At 44.5% G+C, this 26806-nt stretch overlaps 1 protein-coding gene across 1 annotated transcript in view; it reads left to right on the plus strand.

The window, feature by feature from the left end:
* The first annotated feature begins 3273 nt into the window (after window positions 1–3273).
* The window catches only part of LOC128710149 (eye-specific diacylglycerol kinase), a 33681-nt gene continuing 10148 nt past the window's right edge, over window positions 3274–26806 (plus strand). Inside the window, exons 1-4 of the mRNA XM_053805193.1 lie at window positions 3274–3363; window positions 3461–5319; window positions 19258–19387; window positions 22117–22320. Of these exons, the coding sequence (XP_053661168.1) occupies window positions 3274–3363; window positions 3461–5319; window positions 19258–19387; window positions 22117–22320 (2283 nt within the window). The remainder of the gene's footprint in view (window positions 3364–3460; window positions 5320–19257; window positions 19388–22116; window positions 22321–26806) is intronic.

Raw genomic sequence — 26806 nt, forward strand, 5'->3', positions numbered from 1 at the left:
ATTGTGATTTACAAGGAATGAAATAATGTTTTTGCACATTGATTTACCTGGCACTCAATAAAAAACTCGTGACCTTGTTACTATCGCGCCGAAGAAATGCAGCGCCTAAAGCTATGCAATGCTACTAATTACTAACTGTGCTAACCTTGGCACTTATTTAAGCCTTTTGTTTTAACAGTACACGGCGAACGAAAAATGGTTTCAAGTGCGAACCGTTGCACCCGTTCCGAACTTGTTGCACGGTGCGGAATCTTGTTCGGTTCGCAACGGGCATTATCTACTTCCCATCCCGTTTCTGCATCTGCCTGGCAGGCGGGAGCTGGGTGCGTTTGGCAGGGCGTGCCCAAATGCGACAGCCGATCGGCTCAACGCATGTACCGCTCGTACCCAACCAGACAGTAATTCGTAAATGATGCCATCTCCGGTGCTCCGACCGCACCCACGCCCCGGTTGAGGTGACAGTTGTGCCCGCCCGGTCCGGGTACGGTTAAATTGACGGCGGCTATAAAACCCGAACCATCGCACAACGGGAGTGAAGCATTTCGATGTTCGCATTTTGTTTCCGTTGTTTTTTTTTTGTTTCTTCAAGCTCGCTCGTTCTTGCTGCGGTTGCGGTAACTGCGGCCCGGTAAGTCGAAGCCATTTTCGGCAACGAAAGGAAACGCACAATCACGGCGTAGTTGGATGCTGGCGGGGAGAGTTGTAGCAAGACAACCAGCACGACGACCGTTGCATGCGGACGGGCTATCCCCAAGCGAGCACTTTTACCGTCGTAAAATGGGTATTAAAGGCAGCAAATCTTGTCTTTATCGCAGTCACTTCCGGGGGGGGGGTTTTTTTTTTGGTGGTTCTTGGCGCGAGCACCCCGGACCGCAGATGAGCCGAGCCGTGTGAGGTTTGCACCGGGGTTAAACGTACCTGACGATATTGCGCTAAATCTGAGTAGACGTTTTGCTCACGGACGTGTCCTCACCAACGTTGGATGTGCTTATTTGCTTACCTTACGGTAAATGGTAGCTCGGTTGGTTGACACTTGGGCGACTGTTCTCCAACACCGGCGAAGTGGTTGGCGAGTATTATTAGCAGTGGTAGCGCTCCCTTTACACGGTACCCTCCCAAACGCCTCCATACCTCACCAGCTACTAAGCACCACAGCGCAAATTTGACATTAGTCAACCATTTCCGAACGCAATAATCTTCTTAAGTGCGTATCATGACCATGCTGCCGGACTGTCTTTCCGGGCGTTACAAACCGATATTGCAGTGCACTAAGCCGTACCGACCGAACACATCTTGCTACATCTGTCAACATGTTGATCCTACCCCCTGTTGGTTGAGTTTCCCGCAAAGGGACTTGCGTCGTTTTGCTGACTTTATTTTGATCCACTACATCCGCGGGCACTAAAGCTAAACCCCAGCGTTTGCTTTATTGGTCACAGCGTATCATAAAGCGATGAAGATGTTTGCGTTCTGACCACCGGTGCACAATTTTGCATAAACAGACCATAACCGAACCCGGGCGCACCGGTATGCAAAGTGATGCTGCCCGATCGAGTAAACAGTCCTGGGGCGGGCTACTCATTGCGATGCCATGCTTCGTCTTGGATGGTATGTATGAGGTACTCAACTGGGGCATAATGTTGCAATGGGACCGACTGGGACCGGCGCATCCGATCGATTTCTTCGAATTTTCAAGGAGTGCCCTCGTGACCGGTCTACGTTATCCCGGATGTGGCCAATCCGTGCTGCCAATGAATTGCCTTTCTTTCGGTTGTCGGGGGGTTTTTTTTTCACTGTGTTGCAGTTCCCCATCTGCCCGGTGTTGGGAACCATTTGTAAATCCCACCGGAACACACACACACCGTCGGATTAGAGATGCTTTATGCGAGGTAGAAACATAAACGTAGGATGTAGCGTGACAAAAAAAAAACAAAGGAATTCTGGGGGTGTTTGATGGGGAAAAGTTGTACCGCGTGGCATCGGATATAATCACTCAGCCACCCGTAAACCACACGCCTTCCACGCGCTTTGCCGCGTGCGTTTGTGCTGGTGTGCTATTTATTTTCGTGTTGCTCAAGCACTTGCCCCCCCCCCCCCCCCCTGGATTTCCGGTACATTATTCCGATGTGTTGGTGTGTGATATTTGTAGCTCTGCTCAGCTCTGTTTTGAGCAGGCCGCACACGCACTATTCAAAACCCTGCGACAAGGTAACCCTGCGACGCGCTACACGCGGTGGAAAAAGTAGCAATTTCGGGCATACAGCTTGCAAGTGAAGAATTGCAGCGGTATTGCTTCCCCGGGGGGGATTGTCATCTCAATTTCCCTTGCGATGCAGAAAAGCGGAGCAGGTGTTTGCCGTACAAAAGGAGGGGTGGTTGTTGCGCGATGTGTTCGCGTTTTCGTATGTCTTTGTAAATGAACTTTTTTCTTTAGTGCCGTGTGTGAAAAGAGAGCACTTCAGCTTCACCTATTCTGGTTTCCTGTTGTTGTTGCTGGTCCTGTGACTGACGGACAATCTGTGGAGTGAATAAAACCATTGCTGATACCGATTCTATCCTATTAAGGAGTCAATTCGATGCGAACAAGCTGGAAGGTGGAGTAGCAAAGATCAATGTCAACGTAAGTTAGTTTAGAAATTGAACTCAACTGAAACCCGTGATCAAATGTGACGCAGTACATTTACGATTGGACATTTACCTTCCACCAAGAATTCCCGGAAAAGCTGCTATTTAGAGAGCCTTTTTCCCAGGAACACACCTTTAGAAGAATGTTTTTATTAATTCTTGAGTTCATTTCTGTTCATTTTTGTTCGCTTTGCTCGTGTCGCTCGGAAGCAAGGTTATTAACATTAGAAGAGGATAGAAGAAAAATCAGATAGCAGGTTGGGAAAGTCCAGTGCCAGAACCACAAGTTACTCGTCTACCGCTTGTACGTTGGACAGCAATGCTGCCCGCGCAGGTTGCTCCAATAGCTTGATATGCGTATTTTGTCTTGCGAATTGCATACCGTTCAGGCGCATCCGATACGTTGATGCTGTCCGGTTCACGACGGCCGATGTGCTCATGTCTGTCTGTGTGTCTCGCAGCAAGGAACTCATTCAGTAGCAGCGTGTCAGCAGACATCCAGCAGGAAGCAGTGGTGTCTAGTTCGGCGATGGGAAGAGTGCCGCATCGCTGGGGCACATCGTAGCCTCGTCGCCACCGGTTGCCTCACCAGGTCGGGGGAACCAACAGCCAGCAGTGTGGTAGTGCAGCACCATCCCCGGCTTCACGATGCATCGCTTGCGCAACACCTTCACCAGATCCCGGACGCCCACGGGTGCGGAGATGAAAACCCAAAGCAGTCTTGAAGTGCCAAAGCAGGTAAGGCCGCGCAACCGCCGGTGGTGTTTCCGTGCATGCGTTACAAATTGCTCGCTACCGCGCCAACGTTGTCACTCAATCTATTCCCATCTCGCAGGTACGCTCAGCATCGTTCGACGAAATACAACTTGAAGCGCAGCGCTCGAGCCAGCAGCGGTCGCTGTCGGTCGCCGCAGCGGCAGCAGACGAACCGTCGATGACGGGTGCGGGTGGGGTGTCCGGTGTCGGGAGCTTACTGCTCCAGGTGCCCCAAACTGCGCCCGGTCAGCGTTCGCGCAGCTTCGATCTGGCTGGTTCGGCATCGGACGAAGGTAGTGCGGTGGCGGCCGCGTTTCTCGACGTGCCGAAACGGTTTCAGCGCCGTAAGTCCAGCTCGAAGACGCCGCCCCCGTGCATACACTGTCTGTATCTGGAGGAGTACCGACGTCTGATCGGGGTGGAGCAGCGGCTCTATTACGACAGCGAAGAGTACCAGGCGTACGTGGACTACACGTCGAGCTCCTGCTCCTCCGGTGACGATGAGGACGAAGGTGAAGCGGATGCTGCTGACGAGGAGGGCGCGAACGAGGGCGAACCGGTGGCGGGTGCGAGCGGTGCGGAGGAAGATGCGCTGGAAGGGGCCGTGGGTGGTACGGGCGAGTGCATGAACCGAGTGGCGGCGGTCGAGCTCGCCGGTCCCAGCGGTGGTAGCGATGACGCACGCGGCAACTTTAGCGAAGGTTACTACGACTACGATTATTACTACGACGATGACGACGACGATGAGGACGACTACGGCGATGAGGCTGAGGCAGACGATGACAACGAGGACAACAGCGAGAATGAGACCGAACGGCGCAAGCGCGTCAGGGAGCGCAGAAAGGAACCAACGTTCGGGCTGGACGCGCCCGCATACGATTACGCTTCGCTCTTCCAGCGCGTGTCACCCCGTAGACCACGACCTCGGGAGGAGTGCGATGGGGCGGGCAGCTCCAATGTGCGCCTGTCGCCGCCAGCCGTACCATCACCCTGCCGCATCACGCTGACGATTTCGCCGACGAAACCGGACGACGATGAGCAGTGCGTTGACTTTGGGCACGGTGGCGCCACGCTCGAACCTGCGCGACCTGGTGAGATCGCGCTGATGTTACCCGAAGAAGCAGACGCCGCTGGGGTCGCGGGCTCGGACTCGAGAAGTGCGGTATCAACGCACGAAACAGCACCCCATGCGACCCCGTCGACGGCCGCATCCGATCCACCAGCGGAACCGGCCGGTGAGGCGATCGAACCGTCCCCACCGAACCGTACCCGGCGGCGGTCCATCTCGCGCCAGGAAGCGATCATCGTCGAACCGACCGGCAGTTCGCTGGAGAACGTTTCGAACGCATCCGACAGCCGACCGGCGTCACCGCCGCCGCGCGTTACCCGCCCGGTACCGGACATCCACGCCGGCGTGGACGACGAACCCGACAATCAGCTGCCACAGCAGCGGCCACCGCAGCGGGGCCGTGCCGCCTCGATGGGCCCGATCATACCGTCGTCATCATCCTCGCCGCCCCCATCCCTGCCCACCTACCCGTGCTACGACCCGGCGCCCCGGCTTCCCCTGGAATCGCCGCCACCGTCCGCCACCATCACCGTGCAGCCGTCGCAACCGGCCGACTTCGTGCGCGATATCTACCTGCAGGTGCCGGATCTGAAGCGGGACCGGGCCGCATCCGTCGACTCCTGCTTCACCAAGGTGACCGGCGCGAAGACGGAGGAACTCCAACCGCCACCGGACGGGGCCTGTCTCAACCTGCTGGCCGTCCCGAGCAGCGGCGCCGTGCGATCGCGCTCGGTCGACATCGTGCTGCCGACGGAGGAGCAGGCCCGCTACAAAGCCCTCGCCCTGGCCGGCCCGTCCGGTGCGGGCAGTGGTACCGCCGCCGGCAGCTCCGGTGCAGCGGGCGGCCATCTTGCACCAGGCGCCAGAGGGTAAACAGCTTCTCCACTGCTTTACAAATGTTGTCGTTCCCTTGTCTTTGTGTGGGTGTGTGTGTGTGTGTGTGTGTGTTTTTTGTGTTTAATTTCTTCTTCTTTATTCAGTGTTTGTTTGATCGCATCATCAGCACTCTAGCACCACGGTCGGTTAACCAGCTGTCTGCCGTTGAGCTAATAATTGTAATAACAAAATGGCGGAAAAGTGACTGTAGTGAACATTACGCACACACACGAAAAAAAACAGCTACAACCACAAAGCACGAACGGAACACGAGTCCTTCGTTGGTCTAAGTTAAATGCACGGAAATTTGTTTTTATTCTTTAGACAAAGGTTGTTTTTTCCCCCTCCTTCTCGTGGTCCTTTATGCCTTTTCTCCTCAACCCCTCCCTACGTCAAACAAACTTCGCTACGGTATTGTTTTCCTTTCGTTACATTGTTTCACTCGCCTTGCTATCTCCGTCGGTCTACATGTTCACCGAAAGGCTGGCCGGAATCACGGTAGCCCCTTCGCTTCCGCTTCCGGTTAACCGGAACCACCCTCACCCTGTGCTGTTTCCACCATATCGCGCACCCCTCTTATGCTCATTAGCCGTTAATTGGGCACGCGTAACGCGCGGTGTGCTTCGCGGCAGAACCACCTCCACTTCTCCTCATAAGTGAACCCCTTCCCTGCCCGTTCGCCAACCTTCCCTGCCCGCAGTATCCTATCCTAAAATGGGCGCCATATTTACGCGGTTTAAATTTTCTCATATTTCTTTTCTTCTTCGAGAAGGGTAGCGTGCACCCGTATCGAAGTCAACCGTGTACCGTGTGTGGCGTGCGTTCTAAATACTAGTATTCGTAACATTTTCCTTCCCTTTTTTCTTGGTTTTCCCCATTTTTTTGTTTTGTTTTGGGGGTTTGGATTGGGTTCTTGTGAATTTTCCCGGCGGTTGATTTTTCGCCCATTTTATTCCTTTGTTTGGTTAACCAATTTGTGTATGTGTTGTGTGTGTGTTTGTATTCTTGTGGGGTTTTTATTTTCTTGTTAATTCGACTTCATCTGCAGCCAGAAAAATGAATTATTCGCTGTGAGGCGGCATAAAACAAACGTGCGTCCGTTTGTTGTGTGTATGGGTGAAACATTTATTTTCTCCGCTCCACCTTTCGAACCGGCGTAACGTACAAACACAATCGTGATCAAACCGTGCTGACGAAGCAAAGTACAAGAAGAGAGAAAAAAAAGCCCGAAGCAAAGGAAGCGTACTGCGTGCGTGTGTCTGTGTGTAAGAAGGAGGGGGCGAGAGTAATGAAAAATTCACATCATATTCGTGTATCTTTATTGTTTCGTTATACTTTATGCAGTTACGGTTGAATTTAATATTTCCATTTTTTCTGCTCTCTTTGTCTTTTCTCCACCGATGTAGGTAAGTGTATAATGGAGTTTATATTCCGGCGACGGGTACGTAGGATCCATGCAATGTTTTTCCAACCCACCCCTTTCGTAAGTAAAAAACCCACACGGTACGGCTAAACTCGCAGAAGGTACGTGGATATGTGATTGATTTGTCGTTAAACTTTTGGAAACGAAAAATGCGAACCGAAAAAAAAATGTCACGTCGAACAAAGGGCAGCATTATGTCAAAGCATTTATTTATCATGCTGTGAGAGCATTTATTATCAAAAGGCCTGTGTCGCTATAATTGATGGAAACCATTTCGAAATTAGTTGCCTTTATTCTAAAACAAAAACAAACACTCCAGTAAAACATTAGCAAGTACCCAGAAATAAGAAAGTGGTTATACAAGCGGGTTGCATACATGCAGGCGTCCAAATTGTGTCGATTGAGTTGCGGCACGGCATCGCGATTGATGTGCGGATTGGACTGCTGTTCTAGAAGAAAACATTGTTTCACCGTATTTGGTTTTGGAGCCTTTGTGTTTTGTTACGAATGGTTGTTTTTGCGTTCAATTATTCAATTATTTTTTAAAATTATAATATCATTATAATGTTAGTACATTTCACGCACCTTCCACTTAGGCTGCAATTAAAGCTATATCTCCTGGAAGCAATCAGTATCAGGACATCCAATTATGGCGCTATGGCATTTACCAAATGGTAAAAATTAACAGCAGAATATTGATTACTATCGACGAATTTCCTGTACAACGGTGCTTTTTTTTAATTCGAAAATAATTCATTTATAATTTCAAGTGTAAGTGCAGCTTTGGTGGAAAATTTCACTCGATAAACATCAAGCATATGATATAGTTTCATATATCAAACAAAGTTGCACAAAAGGCACCCTTTGTTTGTATCGCTGACAGCGAACGATAGCTGATACTGTTGTAGTGTTTCCCGGCATATGAACGGCTTTGCTTTGTTATATCTCCATAATGAAGTCAATTATTATGGCTACTACTTTGTTTGATGTATGAAACTGCATCATATGCTTAATGTCTATCGAGTTAAATCCACCTAAACTGCACCTACACGTGAAATAATAAAATATAAAAATAATAATAAAATCACTGTTGTACAGGAAATTCATACACAGAAATCAATTTTCCGCAGTTAATTTTCACCGTTTCGTAACTTACATTACGCCATAATTGTATGTCCTGATACTGATTGCTTCCTGGAAATAAAAATATAGTTATAATTGCAGCGCATTGCATACATTTGGGCGAATAAAACGAGTGGTCTTTTAATTTTTAAGTACATTATTTGAGTGAAACGCCGAAATGTATGCAAAAAAACAATTCCACACACAGTTTAACCCTTTCAACGTTTTTTGTATTCGATATTTTTATATTCTTATTTAATATTTTTAAATTTAAATATTTATATGTTATTTAATATATATTTTATATTTTAATATTTTTTGTATTCGATTCTAAAATTGTCACCCACTTTTTGTACTTGCCTTTAGCTTAATTAAATTTTAATAAACGAGCATCTGGATAATCAAAATCTTTACATAACCCTATACGTTTAACATCGAATAAACAGGTGTACTGCTTGAATATTTTACATTACGATCAAAGGGTAAAAAAAACCCATTGCATACATTACGGCGTTATATGAAGAATGAGTCAAATTAGCTTTAGTGTACATTCATAGTCATATTTATCACTACCGATCCTTGTCGTTTCCCGTTTTGTTCGCTGGAAGTGTTTCTCATTTTGGTCCAGAAATCGTTCCAAATCACGCAGAACAGTACAGCCGCCGTGAATGAAAGGCAAAAACACCGTCCTTTGCGCATTGGTTCGATCGCCAAACGGTGAATGTGTAATGGCACACTAAAGAAAACCGACATTGATAGCAATTTGATTGATAACGCTAGCGGAAGGAATCTCTCCCAGCGACTTGTCGCATCGTCGCGCGAAGGGAAGATGTGTCGACCTGGGTTTTTATTTTATTTTCCTGTTAGCGGTCTCCATTGTACCATTCCCGGAACTGTGCCAGCCAAACGGCCGTGAAGATGGTTTAGTGCGCCCGGTTTCAAATTATGCTTCCATCGGCACAACAGCCGGCTGTCTTGCACTGAAGATGACATTCATTACGACGTTTATGATGTTGGCGATGATTTTGCAGTACCCGTGTTACGTTTTGTTTTTTTGGTTCCTAGACCTATCCGTTTTGTGCGTCGGTGTGACGGTCGGTCTCTGTTAGAAACACCGAAACACACATTGAAAATCTAATACACAAAAAAGAAAAATCGACCAGCAACAACGACGGGTATCGGAGAAAATAATAGAAGATGAAGACACGGGACGCACACAGACAAAAACACCAAGAGACACATTCATCAAACAATCACGACAGTGGGCAAACATTTGCATTTAATTTGACGTGCTCTTTGTTGAAGTATTCGATTTTTGCGCTTGTTTTTTTTGTTCCGACCAGCCGACAACGCACTCGCATGCTCTTACCTCAATGAGGGCCTCCTTTGCGTTGTTTCGCGGGGAAGCGAGGCAAACGGAAGGCGACTAGGAGCGAAACGATATGATCGTTTTGTATCCCGTGCGCCGTTTCCTGCAGCCGGTGAACGACAAACGATAGCTTTAAGGTGAATAATGACATTACAACGTTTTTTTTTCTCTTACGATGCCGCTGCCGGCAACTGTCAACTCAGCGGGCACTGTCTGCTGATTACGACTCGGGCGTGTGGTGTATATCTTTCTGTCACCCCTGTTAACGTGTGTGACGTTCCACGAATGTTGTTTGTCCGTGCTTCACCCATGCCCAATCCTTCCCGCCCGTCGCAGTTCAAAATGCTCCAACTACGTTAAGTCGTGGTGGTGCCCCATCGCTAATGAATGCGTCCAGCGCCTACAAGTATGCAAATTATACAATAATCCTGCGCGTTCGCATACGCGCGGGCACATCTACTAATGCATCGCGTGCTGTCCAGCAATGATGGGATATTCGTGCCTGCATATCGGCACCCGTCCACTGAGCCGATTGATGGGCAGGCATTGATTTGGACACGGCACAGATAGCGTAACATGTTTTGATGCCGCTCGGAGCATGTTGGGTGAACTTTCAATAATTGACTGGTTTTGTTCCGGGGTTCCCGATTCCGGACCATCCTGGATACTGAAGCTCTTCACATTCGTACGATAAAACCATGGACACTGCCGTACGCCCGCGTGTTCACAGTACGCAGTACGATGCGGAGTGCCTCACACGGACCGATCCGCACGTGGACGCACAAGGTAGGACAAAAAATAGCAACAGAAGCAGCGGTGTCTTAATTATTCCTACCCAGCACTGATGCGGGCCTTTCCGTTTCGCAGCATTTGCCCAGTGCAGCACTAAATAACACGCGAATTTTGGGGTGCTTTTCAGTCGTCACAATCGAAAGTGTCCCATAGTTCAACGGGTGCAAGTAAATTTCAAACCGGAATGGTCGTGGACTCGTCCGCGGTCTGCTCGTTCGTACCTGCTGGCAACCGGGCGGTACGGATAATGCTGCTGGATAATTTTACGTGCTCGACACGATGCTGAGGCGACTGCCAAACTAACCAAGCTAGCTCACCGGCATCTGTGTAATGTAGTGGTAATTGAATTTACCTGCACCAGCAGATGCCTTCTCTAGATGATGTGCTTTCGACCAGATCATTTTTGGCTTTGCGACCATTTTTCCAACGAAGTTGTCTAGGTGTTACTTTCAACGAATGTTTGAAATATTTGGTTGCATTCGGGGAATGTGTATTATTATGTGTGCGCAATGAAAGCTTCGAAATGTGACATAAATCACGCAGGAAGAGGCTTCGCTGGATTGAAGCAAATACACCAATGTTGAACGGAAAGTAACTTTTGGGTAATGGATCAGAGTTTTGTACGATTTTTGAAGATAAATTGTGGCAACTTCAAGTAGCACGCGGTGAAACGCGGCTAAAGATTGTTGGCGACGCAAGATTTATTTATTACACACAGTAAACATCCACTTGGGAACGGACAAAGCGTTTACTACGTAGATTTTGCACCACCACAAAGTCTTCTTCGACAAGAAGGAACGGTTGGGCAAGAAGTTGGGATCTCTGGATGTGTCTCGGTCAAACTATACCAAGAACAAAATGCGCTGCAGAACAGCAGCCGCATATGCGAGCAAGGAAGACAGATGATAAAAATTTGCTGTAATGCGCTCCCCTTTGACGGGATGAGGGGGAGGGGGGCGGGGGATCCAGTTGACAGACACTTCACAACAGCGTATTGTCGGTGAAACTTGTTAAGGCTATCCGTATGACATGGAGGAACACTTCGGGGCAGAAGAGTTTGACCCTTCCATCAAGTTTCAACTTTGGACTGCTGTTTTTTTTTTTGCGATGCTGTTTCATCTATTTCGTGTTTGGAATTTCTGACTTTTGGATTAGTGTGGAGATGTGTCTTAGTATTGTTTCTCTTTTCTGTGTTATCACATGTTGCTACACGAAAGACGTCAAAGGATATTCGGCATCCATTGAAAGAACGTTCGAGGTGAGCATGCATAGGGTTTGAAAGGGGGAGGGGGGGCAGGGGGGACAGCTAGAAGATTGGAGCTTTTTTTATATTGTTGCCTAACGAGTAAAGAAAATACGGTCGTGAATGAAGGATATCCAACACAGACGTTTTAGAGAGGGAGTACGCTGTGAAGTGACAAAGTAATTTGCCATTGGATAGAAAAAGGTCATCTATCACTTGAAAACTAAAACAGACCACAAAACGTGCGCTTTAGTAGATGGGTGTTATTTCAATTGGTGGACATCACGAAAATACGCGTGGGATCGAATAGAGATGATGATCCTGTGTGTGGTATTAGCTACTTGTCCGCCTAATTTTAAAAATATTTCATCAACATTTATTCGTTTGTTTTCAATACATTCTGTTGCTATAAAACAAACAGCCTAAAACTATGCAATATGCAGTACAAAATCTAGTTTTGGAAGAATTTATTGGTACACAATATGTACAATATGTGAATATATTCTGTAGATATAAAACAAACAGCCTAAAAGTATGCAATATGCAGTACAAAATCTAGTTTTGGAAGAATTTGTTGGTACACAATATGCTGCTAGGTCACTTGTGGTGTGAATAAGAGTGGAAATTCGTTACCATTTTCACGGCACTACAGTTCAGCAGAACTTGTCGAGAAAATTGCGTTATAAAATGTAGCAAAGCTTGCTTTTCGTATAAAAATTTTATAGTATTATAACGTCCGGGTTGGGTTCTAACACCTCTCAGGCATGACAATTTAGTCTGCAACAGTGCCTAACTAACACTACCATTAGGCAAGATGCTAGAGTCAAACCATGGCAAATAGAATCAATCGACCGGTCGGTTTTCAATAACTTACATTAATAGTTACATATTTTATCTTTCCTTTTATTAATGCAACCCAATAAAACAGGCAGTTGTATGCGATGAAACTAGCATCGCCTCTTACCTCAAACATTACGGTCACCTTCTACGTGATGGATTCCAGCATCGTGTTGCCTAAATGAATTTCGGTAACCCGAACCGAAGGATGAGAACCGACAAACTGTATCCGGAACATATCCATTTTAGCAGCACGTGCCGTTCACATTTTACAGCGGTACGTACGTCACGGAATGTGTGTTCCCAACACAAGCGCATTCCCAGTCGGCGATTGCAATTAACAATTCATCAGCTTGAATTAAAAATGTGTTTTCCCTTTCCCCCCCCCCCCCCTCCCCTCACCCCTCCCCTTGTTCCCCCGGGTCCGGTGTCTGTTGCGAAATGAGGCGCCGCTCTGTTGCTGCTCGCACGCTGTTTGTGTGCGTGCTTATTTTGGACTGCTGGCGAGTGACTTTCTTGCAGTGTTTTCTTTTTTTTTGCCATTGCCTCGCCAGTAGAAAGTGGCCCCAACGGCGGTGAAAATGCTAAAATTGGAAGCCAAAAGAGGAAAACGCTCCACCGGTGGACACATTTACCAACACATGCTCCTTCACCAACACACGCATGATGGAATGGTATCTGTTAGTTTCGCTTTAATTAGCGAGCACTCCTATTACTTAACGGGGTTGGCCACGCTCCGGGATCTAAGGTCAGGTCACGGATCTAAGGGGGGACGGATGGTGGATCGGCCCGGGAGTTCAAGAGTTCGTGAAGGAGGCGAAGTTGCCATGCAGTGACGTTGAAGAGCGCTCATATTCTTAATTGCGTTCGGACCCCAGCATCCCAGCGTTGGCACGGTACCACGTGCACTAGGAAGATAAGAAGCAATGTCTACTACACATACATAATACACAGTGCTGGGACTATGTCCTTTGCATTTACCCGTTACCAGCGGGTGTATGTGTGTGGATGTAAAAAAGAAAGCGCACAAGTAAAAAGGGTGCTTTGTACCCCCGCCATTACAAGGCAAAACATCTTTGGCTTGGATGAGTGGCACAAGCTACAAGAAGCACCTCATTGCGGAAGAAAGGCAGGAGAAGTGTTTCGGAAGGAAGCGAAACAACAACAACAAAAAAGCACAAACACATCAAACTGTCATTGTGAGCCGTTCGCCGGGCGTTTAAAGTGTTGTGGGACGCAACTAAAGGACGATCAAGTGTAAAGCAGCAGGGCATGTCGCAAGGACGCAGGTTAAAGCAAAAACCGACCAACGTCAGAGCGTCCTCGCTAATCATGAAACATTCTCACGTACGCGTTCTGCAAGGGAGGAAAAAAGGGATGCCTTTTGTGTTGATGGTTCCCGAAGGGTTTAGCAATCCCCCCGGCTCGTCGAATGTCGTGGGAGCCTAAATGGGCCTGAGTGCTGAAGTGCGTGTGACAGTTTCTCGGTGTTGTTTAATTTTTTTTTTTGCTGTTTCGCTTTCGTTTCGATTTGCAGTCTACTGTTGCTATATCCGTAAAGTGTTTGTTTGCCTTAAAATAACACACCTTTTCCGGGGCTGCCAAACAACGGCACACTTGTTTGCTTAACAGTGCGCTTCTGTTCAGGCCTTGGATACAATAAAGCACTGTAACTGGTTGCTCCTTTGTAATGTAAAACACTGGAAGTGTCAAATATTTTGCTAGCAGAAACTAGAATAGTGCTAGTTGCTAGCAGGTTTACCTTCACTGATCGAAGAGCTTAACTGTTTGCCTTCACATGTCGAACATAACTTGGAGACTCGTCGAACTATAGCTCTGATACGACCCGTTAATGTTCTATTTTTTGTCAGACGTTTTCTATCTCCGTCAGTTATAAAACGTGAAAACGTTTTGCTTGTCAAGTTATAAAAATTTGCCGAATTTCATGCGTATGAGTGAAGATGTTCTAAAGTACTGATTAACTAAACTATCTATTTCCCACATAACACTTTTCTATAAAAAATCGATATAGACATCTACAGTTTACTTCAAATAGAGTTTGAATTCATATCTCTTGCGGAGTAGCTCAGATTTGCAAATTGAAGTTCGATGTGTGGAAGCACACAGAAATCAATTCACTGAACACCTGTTCTGGTACAGATAGAGTAGTGTGATCTTTGTCCCGTTGCTGAGAATCATAACTTAATCAGACCTACTGGCACTGTCAACGCAGCTAAACGTCCTTTTAAGAAGGTTTCTCTATAGAGAGTATAAAAGGGACACAATACTGCTGACTATAATTATCACACCGTTCTGTGGAAGTTGTGAACAACGCTACCTAAACGTGAGTAACCAAACCAAAGAACTGGCTAAGGCTCAGGTCTCTGACTGATGTCATCCAAAGGCATTCTAATATTTGACAACACTAACACACACCTGTGGTTGATTCTTATCTAAACTATTTGCACATATTCTGCACACACTCCGCGCAGTCTGTGATAAAAGTTACCTGGGTGAGACCTGCACACACATTCCGTACGGATCGTTGCTCATATGGGTGAGCAAGGTGTGTTGGTGCTAGTCACCAGTCGAATGACATCAATTACTTCAACAGTGAGTTGACCGTAACCGGAGAGAGATCCACTCACGCGCTAACGTTGGTGGAGAGGTGATCCGTTTTTTGTTGAAATAAGAAGAAGCACAAACAAATGAAAAGAAATATTAAACGAGAGTAGCACCGATCGTGTAAGATCATTGAACGTGAGCTACCCGGGGCTATTGCCCGTCACTCACTGACGCTGAGCGTTGTATCGTGCAACGTACCACGGTGTCAAACCGCCAGTACAGTCTCCGTGTGCCGTACCCAACGGTTCAGCATCTCGTTGGCCCGTGTGCATGACGTGCGTGTGCGGGAGTGTGTGTGTGTGTCGTTTTTTTTCTTGCTGTTACTCTACCAGAGTGTCTCGGTCGCAGCCTCCACACCTCAGCGCACGTCATTGAACGTGGTCAGTGTGTGAGACGTGCGGAGAAGCGTGTGCGTGCGTGTATTGCTGTTGCTGCTGCTAAACGGCGTGATATTATTGTTTGTTTGTTTGAGCTCCACTTGTTCAAGCTATAGCGGGCGCTTGGTCTGTGTTTGGTTAACGTTCCATGCGTTTTGAGAGGCGAAGAGCAGAGCAAAAACGGAAACCAATTATTTGTTAGTCACCTCTTTTGGTATTATTTCTTCTCAATATAGAGTTGAAGTAGTGTTATTCATTTCATTTTCTTTAATGAAAACAGATGCAGACTCTGTAACATAAGAGGTTAGAAGATAGGTTAGACCTCAAGTGATGATTCATTACTAGTTACTTTTTAGCCCTTCTAGCATCGTGTGCAACTGGTCTATTCGTGTGGGTAAATTTTGACAGTTGAGTCTATATCCCCTTGTTCTGCCGATACAGTCTTCTCTATCTAACGCTCGCACGTGTTGGTCCACTTGACATTGTTAAATGTGCATGTCAGATATAAAATGAGACCCACTCTTCATATCCAACAGACAGCTTTGGTATCTGCGAATGTCGCAAGCTACAGCAGCTAGCTCTTTTCAGTTTTTGAGGCTCACAACTCTAAGATTCTTGAAGTTGTTTTTATGGTTGGAGTTACTAAATATCAGAATTTTCTAGAATTTTACAATTCAGAGAATTCAAGACATTGGAGTTTCTCTTGCACGTTTTTTGTTTGCATTTTGCAGCTTGTGTGATAGGGAAATGCTTTTACAGTACGCATCTGAAAGTGCAGTCGTAATTGGTTGGCTATCAGTCACTAAAATCCAAGTATTTCCAGGGAAGCATTACATTCCGATAGCGCATCTGGTTGTGTCAATGCAGCCACATGGAAATAGTTGTTGCGGTTGTTTTTCCGAGCATCGGTATCGCCCAACTCCTGCACCTAAAGCTGCACCGTGTGGAGCAACCGGGAAGGGATAGATAAGATAAGCAGCACGCTTTCGTGCCGCGTGTATTGAGTTAGGGTTACCTGCCCGTACCTGGCCACCCGGCATTACCCGGGTTCGAAAGAATGCCACGGAACGGAAGACAATTTACCCGACCCGACCCCCTTTCGCATTTGTCTCGTGCGGTTTAGGAACTACAGAATACCTGGAACAAAATAAATAAATGGACGAACAACGACAACAACACAAAAAAGCATCTGCACCCATAACCCTCAACTGGTGTGCAATCTCTATTACGGAGATTGGTACACACCAGTCGTTGTGTGCCTGCTGTTGTCATCGGTTCTGGGTGTAGTTTACCGCGGCCCAAGTCGCACCGTTTTGCAAACCAGTGCGTCTACATGAAGCCATTTTGTGTGTTACTTTCGCGACCGAGGCATCGTGCATGAATGAAGGTGTGGGCGATCGCTACCGGGTTGCCTCGCTTCTGCAGTCTATCAATAGTGCCAGGGAAAAGTTAAAAAGTGCGCACCGTTTCCGAGCAGCCGGGAACATAATGCACGTTTGTTTGGTTCGGTGAAAACATTTGCCCGCGGGTCGGTTAATAAATATCGTCCGTGTTTTCGGTGTCCAGTTTCGCGAAGGGCCCGGGCTGCACTCGATCCGTCGAGTCGAGTTTGTACCGGTGCAAAACTTTGTCGTCGATGGCGCTGTATGCAAATACAATATGCGATGATGTATCCTTTTACCGTTTGCACTTGCTGTGTGTGTGCATGTCCCGGATGTCCTAGCAGTACAAGTCAACATTGGCATAGAAATAATTTCATCGCCATCAACAGTACGGCTGTTGGTGTAGGAGTTGGAGAAAGTTGAAGTGAATATTGATAAGGTGAACCATCCGACAAAACTCGTTATTTGACCAGTTGTACACCGAAGCCTTATGAGATTAATGTACACTTGCCAGAACCCTGACTGTTTGCATGGCACACCATCGAAAAGGTCACGAATAAATATATTTATCGCTTCGTCAAGCCAATGCGACGGCCGTTGCGGGTGCAATATAAATATATATTGCCCTTTCGCATCAATGTTGCAGCGATGCAGGCGTTTATGCACGAAATGACCCAAATTACCGAACGGGTTTCACCCACCCGCTCGATTGGTAAAACGTGCGTACAATGATGGGAAAAAAAACCCGCAAACCACATTCTCATTTGCAGCCATTCGTTCCGCACCACACTCTATCTCTCTATTAATTACTGAGGTTTTGGACGGGGAGGCGGGGCGGGCGGGGAGGAGCGGTGGTTTGCGCACTATTAATATTAACCACCATACGCGGACGGTTAGGGTAATGGAGAACTGTAACAAACATGACCTGAATTTCCATCCGCTTATTATCGGTTTTGATTGATGTAGATTTTTACCGCGAGTGTTGGCTATTTTAACATCAGGTTGGCCGGTCGCATCATGCTGATAGGAATCAATATGTGACAAAAAAAACAAAAGACATTTTTGTAGTCCTCGATGCAAATCGGCTGAAAGCTGTTCGATTGTTCGAAACGCTAACTGTTTTTTATCCCTCCGAAACCATCGAAGCAGTGCAGCCCATTAAGGGCTTTGCCTTTTGTTGGTCGGGAGCGAAATAATCATAAATAGTTTATGGTTTCGTGGTTCGTGCGTTGTGCTGCGCGAAGGTGCTGATGATGATTGATGTAGTGATTTTAAGCAATGCGCTAAGCTGATCGAATCATAAACTCAACATTCAGATTCAAAATTTAATTAGTCGCCAACCGAACCACAAATTGGATTTTAAGCGCGCTAGGTTTTGCCTCTGAAATAGGGATTATTTTATTACTTTGAAAATATTATCTGGTACGCGACCGGTGTACTGCCTCATTATGGAAATGCATCATTATCGTAGATGAAAGGCTGGAGACGAATCATTAAAACTGTAGCCCATTGTTACCTGCAGCTTAATGCATTTCGCTTGCGGGTCTAATATTTAAAATTAAATTAAACTCTCTCAAATACTAAACGCGAATGATCAGAGCTGGAGTTTAGGCTGTTAAGGGTAAAATTTCCCACCTGATGGTTTTTCAATATTTTATATAACAAGTTTAGCAATGAGACCGAATTATATCATGCTTAAGAACAACTAGTTCAATGGGAATTTTTTTTCAATGTTGGACTTATCTCATCAATTCAAACCCGTTACCGTTTTTCGGTGATGGATTCGGTGGGTCGTTAGCAAACTCACAATGAAATTCTCCCAGCTGGTCCCACCGAAAATTTTATAAAATGAGTTTGTATTTTGTTTCTAGCGCAAAACACATCTAATATTGTGATTTATAGTAATGAATTGAACTATTTAACGTGTGTGCCTATTAAAAAAAAGGATATGTTACTATGCATCAAACCAATAGCCGTGAAATGGAAATATAGTGTTTAGTAATATCGGAACTCCGTTTGTTTGTGAAATACAGTTGAAAAATCAGATAACGTCCATCGTCGAAAAATGGTCCTGCAATCAACCGCCTCCCTGCTGTGCATGGCGTGTGTACTGCGTATCGGGCATCCCGATAGGACATCAGCCCGTATACGCTCCAGGCCCCATCTGCGCCGATGGTTGCACCGCACGCGGGACCGACTGGCGCAAATGTCCTGTTGCGGTTGCTGCGGATGGAACGTTCGGCCGGTGGTAAGGATAAGACGACCGTCGCGTAATTACTGCCGGCCAACGTACGGCCGCAGCGCCAGCTATCCCGGGCGGCGTTGTTCGTTCGGTACGTTTCCCACGGTGGCGGGACGGCGCCGTAAGTCGTCCGTTACCGTCGGTACGGCGGATGGCTGGCGGGTGCGAAAAATCTCTGCCAGCGGCCGGTACACTCACTGGCCCAACAGCACCGGCGTGGAACCGTTCGGTAAAAGCAGCTCCTGGCCCGGGCGCCGTAGGGCGATACGTGTGCGTGACCGTTCGCTGGTTGCGCAGCGATTGCGAAGGTATACTGGCGGCATGTGTTGCAAATATTCACTGAATGGTTAACCATTAAAATAGGAGTTTGTACAAAAATTTGTATATTTTTTTATTAATTTCCTTACCGAATTCATTCTACCAAGAAACGCATCATGGGTCCTACTGTACAACGTAAAAATGTTACTCACAATATCTTCATGTGATTGATAATTATATTTCAAACTGTCTCTTTTTCAGCGGTGACCCACACGGACGTCAGATACGTTGCACTCCCGACTGGAGCGAAAATGCCGTCTCCGGTGATCATCTCTGGGTGCCAACTTCCGTTTCCGGCGACTGCTGCTATGTCGGCGATAACGATTGCACGGTAAGCTTGCTATTTTCAGCTGCGTAATGGGTAATAGCACCTTCCGGTATGCAATATATTTCATACATCATACAGCCAGCAAAACAGACCAAACATTTTTGAACGCCGTCTTCTAACACTCAGAAAAAAACATACGAGAATAACAATAATGTGATTTTGTGATTACGGTTGCATAGATACAGGCGTCAAAATTGGGCTCGGGTTGAGTTAAGGCTATTAGCTCTTCCAATTAAAATCGCACAACATAAACCAATCATTAGATTATTTGTTGGTGCATATTTTAATACTGATTGGTTTTGTTTTTCATCATATGATATTGGTAAATATTTACATCACTTAATTACATCCCATTCTTTAATGTTCTATTCAGTTTTTCAATCTTGAACAATTTTAAGTTTAGGCGATTGTAAAAATAAAATAATATCAAATAACAACTAATGAATATTCATTGTGCCAATATAGAAATAATAATATGATTTACATCAGTTCTAGTAGCGGCCTTAAACAGCCGCCTCTGACCCTAGCACAATTTGTAAGCCTACATGTATGCAAACAAACTGCACCGGCACGTGTAGGGCTTTCTATAATAATTTTCTGATTTGACTGCATACATTACCGGGACCCGAACTAATTAAAACTTCCATTCGAAAATGTGATAGGCACAATGCTGGTGAGTGCATAATCGATTTCCTGAATGTACTACGCGTATCAGTTAACTAAATTAATCAAACTGCTGAAAACAACCACCGTGCAGTTGCTATCCAGCGGTAACTAACCATCAGTGGGCTGTACATTTGTGAAAAACATGCCCATCCGATCCCGATCTCGACTGATGGGCTTCGGGTTCACAAAAGCAATTTGATATTTTACCAAATCAAACTTGTGTTGGCATTTGTGTCGAGGGTATTTTGTTCTGTTTCTCCCTTTTGGAAACGGAATACCTCACCAACAGCGTTTCACAGGAAATATATAATGAAACGTGATGCAGTCGGTACTGATGTTTCATTATAATTATGAAAATTTCAATATTTTATAACAAATAGCTTTTTCCTAAAATTTCATCAATTGGTTACTAGGTGGATTTTCCTCACCAGTGTTATTTTCCCTACCCGTGCCAACTGGTGTAGAAAATCCCGAAAATTCATAAATTCTGCAGCAGCAGTTCGTAAACTAATGAATAGTAAAATCACTTCCTAGGTAAACACCAGGCCCGTAAAGAATGGGAATAGACAATTGTTATCAACTCACATATGCAGATGGGTGGATGGTATCGCGACCATTCGCGCTGATGATTATTCATATGCTGTGAATATTGTTCCACGGCAAATCGGTTAACCCAACCGAATAGCTTGTCATATTTTCTGTATGTTTATTCATTGATTTAAAATGCTGCAATGATTCGGATCGCTAATGCTATCGCTTACTGATTGTGACTAATAATCGACCATTGCATTGCCAAACACACCAAACAAGTTGGATTGATATTGGACGCATGTAAGAAAGTGAAAAAAAAAAAAATGCTGAAAGCATGTTTGGAACGAAACGAATCATTTCCTTGAGAGGGTACAGTTAATCGTGGGATTTAATATATCGTACGCTTCTTATTGCTCTCTCAATAAGCCGCTTCTCGGCATTTTTTGATACTGGACCGGTAGCTGTTACCAGTAAGCTAAGGCTTTTTTCCTTCTATTTAATTTCACAAAGAACCCACACAACCGAGCGTTTTCTGTCGATCTAATTTTCTAAGCATCCTTTCTTCGCCCATGGACTGGTCGTGGTACGTTCTGCACGGTTGGTGCCGTGACCAGGAACACTAACGCTGCGCTCGGATGCACTCGTGCATTTTACGACGGTAGTTTTATCGTCAAACCTTTACGATCGCTTCCCTGCAGCAAATGCAAATTCCAACACTTAAATACCTCGTCCTTCGTCCCCCTTCTCTCCACTCCTTCCCCACCCTCCTCCTCTTTCCCCGATCTTTTCCCATCCCTTCGTCGACAGGGGTTGGTGGTGACCTTCTGAAATGCTCTTTTACGACTGGAAGTGCTGAGTGCCCGGTCCGGTCTTGCCTTGAGCACAATTGCGCAATAGTCTGCATCGGTTTGCCTTCCTTGCGGGATGTCTCTCAAGATGGAGCAAATCCGGTTTGGAGGGAAGCAAAAAAATAAAAATAAAATAATCCGGAAACCAAGCAGTTTACTTTCAAACTCCCCGGTAGTACGAACGGTTGCATTTTATGCGCTTAAAAATTGCTTACAAGTCGACCCGTCGGGTTGGGCGATAAAATCCACAGGCGAGAGAAAATGGTTGCTACTTGCGACGGTAGCAATGGTAAATGAGTTTGTTTTGCGGTAGGACAATGGGCCCATTCACTCCAGCTAGGTACCGAAAGAGATCAATCCTAACATCTTAGCATCACTCCCCTGTTTTGATCGGTGCAGTTCATCACCTCTAATCATAGTTAGCTTAGGAAGCTGACAGCGTAATAAAACCGTCGGTGTAAATCGCACAAAAAAAATGTTTTCCTCGCGGTTTTGGCGTTGATGTGGTTAATCGTTCACCAATCCTCCAGCCCGTGATGCAGCTTTTTACTGCCGGCATCAAATCGTTTCAATTCCATTTTTATGTGTTTGTGTGTTTTACTTTTATTTCTGCTCTTCCTTTTTCTCCAACGGATGCACCGATAATGCCGCTGCCAAAAACAAATTAAAAAAAAACCCGGGATTTAGAAGCACGGACCGCGGATGAAGTGTGCCGCATGCAAGATCATCTCCCACGCCAGCTGCATCTCGGTGCTGATGGAACGCAGCCAGCTGCAGTGCAAACCGACGTTCCGCGACGTCGGTGTGCGCCAGTATCGCGAGCAGACGAAAACCACCCACCATTGGGTGCACCGGCGCACCGAGAAGGGCAAGTGCAAGCAGTGCGGCAAGGTAAGTGGCTACATTAAGGGCTCTGAATGTTGCGAACGACCGTGTGTGACGGTTGTGTGCAAATGCGCCACCGACCGCTATCGATGGGATTTTGAACGGTCGGGTGGTTATGCTGGTGTTGGCTTTCTTTTACTACCCCCTTGTTAAGCTTAACCATATTTACTGCACTTCCTTATCGGATTAGATTTGGTCTTTTCGCACATTATTTTTTCGTTTTGTTAATTAAGTTATTTTACATACAGTCAAAAGCAGTTGCTTTATTGAGTGATTTCTTCGTTAATTTTGGCACTACTCAACGCCATCTTGTGTTTTGCGCCTGAATTATATGCAATACGCAAAGCTTTTTTTTACTGTAAACACCGTAAAAACCTGTTTTAAATAAAATTTTAATTGTTGCAATTAACTATTTGCTTTATAGGTAAAAGCAGGATAAGAGACAACAGAGTGTCATACATTTTATTTAAATTTGGATATTTGTTGCTTTGCAAAATTTGCTAAAAAAATACAGATTAAAATCGAGCATCTTGTGTTAAAACATTTTTCAATTCTTGGAGCCATATTTTCATTGCCGTAAACGCCGTAGGCTACTGCCAACCCTACTTTTTTATACATAACTATCAGATGGAAATTCTTTCCATCGAATATGTTAAAGTGTTTTTGTGCTTTGACATTGCATTTCCTCTTATGCTGGTTGACAGCAAAATCAAATTTAATACTTATAAGCATAATTTTATCGTGCGTGTTCCAAATCACCTTCTTGCCATAAGATGCTTTACAATAATAAAACTTCTATATGTTGATAGTAAGTAATGAAAAAGATGAATATTCATTTACAACTCGATTAAAAAAAATCAAAACTGCCAAGTTAAAAAATTGAGGCCAAATTACCGTTGAGGTTTAAAAATGGTGCAAGTGTGATAAGTGGTTTCAGTTTAGTAAAATAGATGAAGTTTGAACATGGTATAGAATCGCTAATCACTCAAAGCGTTTCGCAATGCATTTTTTCCCTAAATTTTATTGCCATAACATTCGTGAATTGATTAGTGTCGCAATGTTAGAGTAATGATACAATTGAATTTATAATGTGATGATTAAGTTGCAAAATCCACTACAAATAGTATTACAATTGAGCATCTTATTCGAAAATATGTCTACATATTTGGATCCGCGCGTGCTTTGACGAAACCGCCGACGGGTACCGCAGACATTGTTTATTGTTTGACAGAACTCCCAAACTAGTCCTGCATATATGTCAATTTTTGTACTTTAAAGAAGAAGAAGTTCCGCAGACGCCCACCAAATATTATTTTCTCACTGTCGGAGGAATTAAATGTGGTAAAACACAAAATAATTCAAAGAGTCCCATTGCTGATATAACTGGTGACTAAATTTTAAAAAAAAAGCGGTAGAATAATTGGTCACGACGAGTGTGCTCTGGTTGACTGTGGCGGTCTTGACAGTGTGCAATGATAGAACGTTGTGTTATTGTGCAATAATTGGATTTTGGGGAGTGTTTCCAAATCCTTGTTGCTTGGCTTGATACACCATTATTCTACCTAAATTCAATATTCATAGAATGTTTTAGGCGACGTTGTTGGACCCTAGACATACATTACATGAAAATAGTGGTTCGATTTGTCCCAGCCATATGCAATATGTTCGTTGTTTCCTTAGGCGTGCAATGACAACCAAATGCCCCTCCCATGATTTGAAAAGTCTGTTCAACAAAAAATTGTATCATATCGTTTGTGCTGCATCCGGAGCTATAGTTAGCGCACTATATGGTTTAAAAACCAATCAGTGTAGTTTTGCATGTAACGTTGGGAAACAGAGCATGAAGCTGTCGTCGGAAGCAGTACCGAATGCAATTACTGCTCGGTTAATTTACGAAGCCTGGTTGCAACAAGTAAAGAAAAAAATGCATCGAAACATGAACCATTCCATGGTCTCCGAACGTAGGTGATCAGAATCGGGGAGTCAGGATTCAATACGCACACAGGAACCATGCGCGTCATTATTTGGAGCAGGCGCGATATCCAACGTGTGCCATTAGTATACAAACCGTCACAGTGAGCGCATCGTCGTCGGGCGCGATGCGAACCGATGCAACAGTGGGTTTGCACCGTGCTGCCAGTAGTGCCAGTGCCAGTGAGGATGGAACATGTGTTGACCATTAGCTGCTTGTGTTTGCTGCTGCTTGTGATCGTGATTATAATTAGCGGCAAGTTGTTTGTGCATGGCATCAGTGGTTTGTTTTGGTGGTTCAGTGTTTCTTACGTGTTTTTTTTTTTTAATTTCGTTAATAGTTAAAAAAAGGCACAAGTATGATAAGTGGTTTCAATTTAATATATGAAGTTTGATCATCAACTGTTTATCATCAAAAGGGTTTCGCAATGCATTTTTTTTCCTAAATTTTGTTGCAATAACATTTGTGATTCGATCAGTGTCGTTATGTTAGAATTTCGATTGAGTTTCGCAATTTAATAATATACAATCAATTAAACTAATATAAATAGTTGCAATATGACATTAAACATTGAATGGCAAACTAATCAAACATTTTGCGCAGGAAAATTATGATTCAGAAGCAAAGCAGTTAAATGTTTTAGTATAAATTTACGCTACGAATATTGCAATGCTCGTTCCGACATTGCACAGTACAACACATTATATAGAGGGATTTGGTTTAATCGATTTCTGTCCTCTGCTAGATATCGTACGCAGCAGCCAACAGTTCCTTTGCCGTATCCCTTTTTGCTTTTACCGGCGGATAATTCTTTACTTCTTCTGTTACTTCATTTACTTGATATCTTTTTTTTATAAACATGTTTTCATAACAGCAATCTGTTTTCCGTTTGTCTTGTAAAGCTTTTTCTCAAACTATCTTGTTGGTTATGGATAATTGGTGCTAATATTGATTTGAAATCTTCTACGATTACGCATTCCAGTGTTTGCAATCAATATAGCAAGTATACATACTGAACATCGAAGCAAGCACGATGTTGCGCTAGGAATGCTCTAATATGTTAATTTTGCATTACGAATTGCATCCATCTAGGCGCTCTTTCACGGCTAGCTATTAATCTGACGAACAATCTCGCACTCATGCTTGCGTCATGCCATTAAAGGACGTTATCAATAAATTTCACGGTCAATGTCATCTGAAACGCCATTTGGTCAATTCGCTTACTTTATTGAATGAAAAACAAATTGGATGAAAGTGTACTTCTGTTTCAGTGCTTTTAAATTGCGAAGACAGACATTCTGTAAAATACCACTTACCAGATTAGAGCCATAAAAAATATTTGCCACAATTTTGTTTTATTCATTCTAAAAGGCTTTGTGCCTACAGGCTGACATTCTCCTTTATTTGCCATGAAATGGTGTGTTCTACGCCTAGCTATATGATAGATAGTCCGGGATAGGCTATTTTATTTTTTTTTCCAGCGATGCACTATAAATGATTGGCTAGATGACTTTATGAAATCATTTTTCTAAAACAGCACAATAGTTATCACTCCAACACATGCAAACAAACACATTCAACAGGTGCTTAAATCATCGCTTCCAATTCAGTACTGTTCACTCGCCCAACCCTGCGCAGAACGGGAAAACAATCAAGAACAGCGACGAAAAAACGCCGATAATGTTGCAAAACCGGAAGCGTTCCGGAAAATACCTTTGCGAAAGCGTGATCTGTTACCATCGCGGAAATTGGCAATGAGAGATGATCCGGTGGACGCCGGATACAATAGATAGCTGCCATGTATTTTTTTTTTGTGGTTTTTCCTTTATCGTTTCTGTTCCAAATGGTGCGAATGGCGCAGAGGTTAAGGGGGTCGTGACTCAATTCGAGAGACAGGGAGGAGGTGTTTGGAGGGGAAGATATTTATCAAACGATTGAAAACCAAACGGATTTTGATAAGGGTTTTGTTGGAGTTATTGCTTCTAATAATTCATATGTGATGGTATGTGATCCAAAGGTTGATTGCCTGAACGGGAATTTGTTACGAACCGTCTTATTTTTTTTTTAATTGCATCAATAGTAAAAAAATTATTCAAAGTGAAAAGAAAAGAATATCTTTAATTAGTCTGCTGTTTATTTTCTATTAAATATTGTTAATAGCTTAAAAAGGTTTTGTGTGATTTATTTCTTGAATAATTTATGACTGGTATTTAAGTTTTAATGCTTTACGGATGTATATTTATTTGCTATAATAATTCTTATCGGCAATTTCGGTTAACTTATAGTATTTATATTAATTGGAGTATCTTGAATCTCAGCGTTAGAACTGCAAAAGAAGCATTAGATTTTTATCAAATCATATCAGCTTGAATAGCTGATTCTTTCCATAACGTTAAAAATTAAATAATTGTGATGAGATGTACCTGGTTCAGCCTGTCAATATTGGTAAAAAAAGTTTTATGAAAAGCTAGCTTTTAAGAGATAAATAAAAACGAAGAAAGACAACTAACCGAGAGATCC

This window comes from Anopheles marshallii, chromosome X (genome assembly GCF_943734725.1).
Source record: "Anopheles marshallii chromosome X, idAnoMarsDA_429_01, whole genome shotgun sequence".
Lineage (NCBI taxonomy): Eukaryota > Metazoa > Arthropoda > Insecta > Diptera > Culicidae > Anopheles > Anopheles marshallii.